A 6,324-nucleotide genomic window follows, 5' to 3' on the forward strand; every position below is an offset into this window, starting at 1 on the left:
CGCCCCCACCGCCCCCCACCCACACGGTGCAGCACGAGGGCTTCCTCTTCCGCAAGCACGAGCTCGACGGACCCAACAAGAAGGCGTCCAACAGGTTGGTTGGGGGGGACAAGGGGGGAGCAGGTGGGGTTGGAGGAGGACATGGGGTGGGGATCCATCAATGGTGAAGGTTCACCAGGCCTTGGAGGTCCATCAACAGTGAAGGTTCACCAGGGCTTGGAGGTCCATCAACAGTGAAAGTTCACCATGGCATGGAGGTCCATCAATGGAGAGGGTTCTCCATGACTTGGAGGGACCTCATGCACCAAAGGGTTGGGGATCCATCAATGGTGAAGGTTCACCAGGGCTTGGAGGCCCATCAATGGTGAAGCTTCACCAGGGCTTGGAGGTCCATCAATGGAGAGGGTTCTCCATGACTTGGAGGGACCTCATGCACCAAAGGGTTGGGCATCCATCTATGGTGAAGGTTCACCAGGGCTTGGAGGTCCATCAATGGAGAGGGTTCTCCATGACTTGGAGGGACTTCATGCACTAAAGGGTTGGGCATCCATCAACGGTGAAGGTTCACCAGGGCTTGGAGGCCCATCAATGGTGAAGGTTCACCAGGGCGTGGAGGTCCATCAATGGAGAGGGTTCTCCATGATTTGGGGGGTTCAGTCAATGGAGAAGGTTCTCCACGACTTGGTGGGTCCATCACTGGACATCATGCATCAAGGGTTGGGCATCCATCAACAGTGAAGGTTCTCCATGACTTGGAGGGCACATCAATGGACTTCATGCACCAAGGGTTGGGCATCCATCAATGGTGAAGCTTCACCAGGGCTTGGAGGTCCATCAATGGAGAGGGTTCTCCATGACTTGGAGGGTCCATCACTGGACATCATGCACCAAGGGCTGGGCATCCATCAATGGTGAAGGTTCACCAGGGCTTGGAGGTCCATCAATGGTGAAGGTTCTCCATGACTTGGAGGGTCCATCACTGGACATCATGAACCAAGGGTTGGGGATTCATCAACAGTGAAGGTTCACCAGGGCTTGGAGGTCCATCAATGGTGAAGGTTCACCAGGGATTGGAGGTCCATCAACAGAGAGGGTTCTCCATTACTTGGGGGGTTCAGTCAATGGAGAAGGTTCTCCATGACTTGGAGAGTCCATCACTGGACATCATGCACCAAGGTTTGGGCATCCATCAATGGTGAAGGTTCACCAGGGCTTGGAGGTCCATCAATGGTGAAGGTTCACCAGGGCTTGGAGGTCCATCAATGGAGAGGGTTCTCCATGACTTGGAGGGTTCAGTCAATGGAGAAGGTTCTCCATGACTTGGAGGGTCCATCAATGGACACCATGCACCAAGGGTTGGGCGTCCATCAACAGTGAAGGTTCACCAGGGCTTGGAGGTCCATCAACGGAGAGGGTTCTCCATGACTTAGAGGGTCCATCAATGGACACCATGCACCAAGGGTTGGGCATCCATCAACGGCGAAGGTTCACCAGGGTTTGGAGGTCCATCAATGGTGAAGTTTCCCCAGGGCTTGGAGGTCCATCAACAGAGAGGGTTCTCCATGACTTGGGGGGTTCAGTCAATGGACATCATGAACCAAGGGTTGGGCATCCATCAACGGTGAAGGTTCACCAGGGTTTGGAGGTCCATCAATGGTGAAGTTTCCCCAGGGCTTGGAGGTCCATCAACAGAGAGGGTTCTCCATTACTTGGGGGGTTCAGTCAATGGGGAAGGTTCTCCATGACTTGGAGGGTCCATCACTGGACATCATGCACCAAGGGTTGGGCATCCATCAACAGGGCTTGGAGATCCATCAATGGTGAAGGTTCACCATGACTTGGAGGGTCCATCACTGGAGAGGGTTCTCCATGACTTAGAGGGTCCATCACTGGACATCATGCACCAAGGGTTGGGGATCCATCAACAGTGAAGGTTCACCAGGGCTTGGAGGTCCATCAATGGAGAGGGTTCTCCATGACTTGGAGGGTTCAGTCAACGGAGAAGGTTCACCAGAGCTTAGAGGACCATCAGTGAAGGGTGTTCACAGGGTTCAGAGGTCCATCGATGAGGGGGTTCACCAGGACTTGGGTGGTCCACACAACACAAAGCCACCAGCAGCTTTGGGTCACCTGCTGGTGCCACCACCCTCTTCCATGTCCCACCCTTGACCAGATCCTGGGTGAACCTCTACTGCGTCCTGAGCAAGGGTGACCTGGGCTTCTACAAGGACGCCAAGGGCCAAGCGGCAGGGACCACCCATGGTGGTGAACCCCTCCTCAACCTCCACCATTCCACCAGCGAGGTGGCCAGCGACTACAAGAAGAAGAAGAACGTCTTCAAGCTCAAGTACGTTGGGGTGCTCATGGGTGGGGGAGGGGAGGTCCCCCCAAATTCCAGGTGGGTTGGGGCGTTGAGAAGGTCCTTCTCTTGTAGGACCAGCGATGGGAGCGAGTTCCTCCTCCAAGCCAAGGATGAGGTAGGTGTCTACGGGGTTGGGGGGTGGTGGGGGAGGTTTCGGGGGGGAGGCTGATGATGGTTTTGGGGTGCTGTTGATGGTTTTGAGGGATCTCATGATGGTTTGGAGGGAACTGATGGCGCTTTTGAGGGATCTGATGATGGGTTTGGGAACCTGTTGACGGTTTGGGGGGATCTGATGACGGTTTTGAGGGACCTGATGATGGTTTTGGGTGTCCTGTTGATGGTTTTGGGGACCTGGTGATGGTTTCGAGGGATCTGGTGATGATTTTGAGGGAACAGTTGATGGATTTGGGGTTCTGATGATGGTTTTGAGGGACCTCATGGTGGTTTTGGGTACCTGATGATGGTTTTGGGCATCCTCTTGATGGTTTGAGGGATCTGTTGATGGGGCTTGGGGCCTGATGACAGTTTTGAGGGACATGATGATGGTTTTAGGGTGCTGTTAATGGTTTTGAGGGGCCTGATGATGGTTTGGGGGACCTGTTGATGGTTTTGAGGGGCCTGATGACAGTTTTGAGGGATCTGATGGTGTTTTTGGGGACCTGATGATGGTTTTGAGGGATCACATGATGGTTTTGAGGGATCTCATGATGTTTTTGAGGGACTGATGATGGTTTTGAGGGGCCTGATGACAGTTTTGAGGGATCTGATGGTGTTTTTGGGGACCTGATGATGGTTTGGAGGGATCTCATGATGGTTTTGAGGGATCTCATGATGTTTTTGGGGGCCTGATGATGGTTATGAGGGATCTCATGATGGTTTTGAGGGGCCTGATGATGCTTTTGGGGATCTGATAGTGGTTTGGGGGATCTGATGGTGGTTTTGGGGACCTGATGATGGTTTTGAGGGGCCTGATGACAGTTTTGAGGGATCTGATGGTGTTTTGAGGGACCTGATGATGATTTTGAGGGATCTCATGATGTTTTTGGGGGCTCGATAATGGTTTTGAGGGATCTCATGATGTATTTGAGGGGCCTGATGATGGTTTTGAGGGATCTGATGATGGTTTTGAGGGGCCTGATGATAGTTTTGAGGGATCTAATTATGTTTTTGAAGGACTGATGATGGTTTTGAGGGATCTCATGATGGTTTTGAGGGGCCTGATGACAGTTTTGAGGGATCTCATGATGATTTTGAGGGATCTCATGATGGTTTTGAGGGATCTCATGATGGTTTTGAGGGGCCTGATGAGGGTTTGGAGGGATCTCATGACAGTTTTGAGGGATCTGATGGTGTTTTTTGGGACCTGATGATGGTTTGAAGGGATCACATGATGGTTTTGAGGGATCTCATGATGTTTTTGAGGGACTGATGATGGTTTTGAGGGATCCCATGATGGTTTTGAGTGATCCCACGGTGGCTTTGAGGGACCTCATGATGGTTTTGGGTGTTCTGTTGATGATTTGAGGGGCCTGATGATGGTTTTGGGGGATCTGATGATGGTTTGGAGGGACTTGATGATAGTTTTGAGGGAACTGATGATGGTTCTGAGGGACCTGATGAAGTTTTGGAGGGGCCTGATGACAGTTGTGAGGGATCTGATGGTGTTTTGAGGGACTGATGATGATTTTGAGGGATCTCATGATGGTTTTGAGGGATCTCATGATGGTTTTGAAGGACTGCTGATAGTTTTGAGGGACTGATGATGGTTTGGAGGGATCTCATGATGATTTTGAGGGACTGATGATGATTTTGAGGGACCTCATGATGGTTTTGAGTGTCCTGTTGATGATTTGAGGGACCTGATGATGGTTTGGAGGGGCCTGATGACAGTTTTGAGGGATCTAAAGATAGTTTTGGGGACTTGATGATGGTTTTGAGGGATCTCATGATGGTTTTGAGGGGCCTGATGATGGTTTGGAGGGATCTCATGATGGTATTGGGTACCTGATGATGGTTTCTGGTGTCCTCTTGATGGTTTGAGGGATCTGTTGATGGGGCTTGGAGCCTGATGACAGTTTTGAGGGACGTGATGATGGTTTTGAGGGATCTCATGATGGTTTTGAGGGATCTCATGATGTTTTTGAGGGCCTGATGATGGTTTTGAGGGATCTCATGATGGTTTTGAGGGACTGATGACACTTTTGAGGGATCTCATTATGTTTTTGAGGGACTGATGATGGTTTTGAGGGATCCCACGGTGGCTTTGAGGGACCTCATGATGGTTTTGGGTGTTCTGTTGATGATTTGAGGGGCCTGATGATGGTTTTGGGGGATCTGATGATGGTTTGGAGGGACTTGATGATAGTTTTGAGGGATCTAATTATGTTTTTGAAGGACTGATGATGGTTTTGAGGGATCTCATGATGTTTTTGAGGGACTGATGATGCTTTTCAGGGACTGATGATGGTTTTGAGGGACCTGCTGATGGTTTGGAGGGGCCTGATGATGGTTTTGAGGGATCTCATGATGTTTTTGAGGGGCCTGATGGTGTTTTGGGGGCGTGATGATGGTTTTGAAGGATCTCATGAGGGTTTTGAGGGATCTCATGATGTTTTTGAGGGACTGATGATGCTTTTCAGGGACTGATGATGGTTTTGAGGGACCTGCTGATGGTTTGGAGGGGCCTGATGATGGTTTTGAGGGATCTCATGATGTTTTTGAGGGGCCTGATGGTGTTTTGGGGGCGTGATGATGGTTTTGAAGGATCTCATGAGGGTTTTGAGGGATCTCATGATGTTTTTGAGGGGCCTAACGATGCTTTTGGAGATCTGATACTGGTTTGGGGGATCTGATGGTGGTTTTGGGGACCTGCTGACGATCTGGGGGTGGTTCTGACGATGTTTTTGGGGTGTGTGTCCCCCCCCCCAGGAGGACATGCGGGGGTGGCTGAAGGCACTGGCCGCCTGCGCCCAGGAACACGCCGAGGTGGCCCGTTGGAACCAAGGTCTTCTCACCACCTCCTCCACCGACGAGGGCCTCCCCCGGCGGGAGGGGGGCGACCGGCGCCCCAGCACCTCGGGGAGACGGAAGTGACCCCCCCCCATCCCCCCACACTGATCCCACGGTGGCTTTGAGGGACCTCATGATGGTTTTGGGTGTTCTGTTGATGATTTGAGGGGCCTGATGATGGTTTTGGGGGATCTGATGATGGTTTGGAGGGACTTGATGATAGTTTTGAGGGATCTAATTATGTTTTTGAAGGACTGATGATGGTTTTGAGGGATCTCATGATGTTTTTGAGGGACTGATGATGCTTTTCAGGGACTGATGATGGTTTTGAGGGACCTGCTGATGGTTTGGAGGGGCCTGATGATGGTTTTGAGGGATCTCATGATGTTTTTGAGGGGCCTGATGGTGTTTTGGGGGCGTGATGATGGTTTTGAGTGATCTCATGATGGTTTTGAGGGATCTCATGATGGTTTTGAAGGACTGCTGATAGTTTTGAGGGACTGATGATGGTTTGGAGGGATCTCATGATGGTATTGGGTACCTGATGATGGTTTCTGGTGTCCTCTTGATGGTTTGAGGGATCTGTTGATGGGGCTTGGAGCCTGATGACAGTTTTGAGGGACGTGATGATGGTTTTGAGGGATCTCATGATGGTTTTGAGGGATCTCATGATGTTTTTGAGGAACTGATGATGGTTCTGAGGGACCTGATGAAGTTTTGGAGGGGCCTGATGACAGTTGTGAGGGATCTGATGGTGTTTTGAGGGACTGATGATGATTTTGAGGGATCTCATGATGGTTTTGAGGGATCTCATGATGTTTTTGAGGGACTGATGATGGTTTTGAGGGATCCCATGATGGTTTTGAGTGATCCCACGGTGGCTTTGAGGGACCTCATGATGGTTTTGGGTGTTCTGTTGATGATTTGAGGGGCCTGATGATGGTTTTGAGGGA

At 50.9% G+C, this 6,324-nt stretch overlaps 2 protein-coding genes across 2 annotated transcripts in view; both read left to right on the plus strand.

Annotated features, from left to right (window-relative positions):
• SPTBN4 (spectrin, beta, non-erythrocytic 4) overlaps window positions 1–5,470 on the plus strand; it is a gene marked incomplete at its 5' end in the record, with an annotated part of 24,226 nt that extends 18,756 nt beyond the window's left edge. The window contains 4 exons of the mRNA XM_014961965.1: window positions 6–94; window positions 2,174–2,347; window positions 2,435–2,477; window positions 5,291–5,470. Coding sequence (XP_014817451.1) covers window positions 6–94; window positions 2,174–2,347; window positions 2,435–2,477; window positions 5,291–5,455 — 471 coding nt within the window. The remainder of the gene's footprint in view (window positions 1–5; window positions 95–2,173; window positions 2,348–2,434; window positions 2,478–5,290) is intronic.
• Window positions 5,471–5,898: 428 nt separating this feature from the next.
• The window catches only part of SHKBP1 (SH3KBP1 binding protein 1), a 22,898-nt gene continuing 22,472 nt past the window's right edge, over window positions 5,899–6,324 (plus strand). The window contains exon 1 of the mRNA XM_014961966.1: window positions 5,899–5,908. Within this exon, the coding sequence (XP_014817452.1) occupies window positions 5,899–5,908 (10 nt within the window). The remainder of the gene's footprint in view (window positions 5,909–6,324) is intronic.

Source organism: Calidris pugnax, unplaced genomic scaffold (genome assembly GCF_001431845.1).
Source record: "Calidris pugnax isolate Ruff unplaced genomic scaffold, ASM143184v1 scaffold1064, whole genome shotgun sequence".
Taxonomy (NCBI): domain Eukaryota; kingdom Metazoa; phylum Chordata; class Aves; order Charadriiformes; family Scolopacidae; genus Calidris; species Calidris pugnax.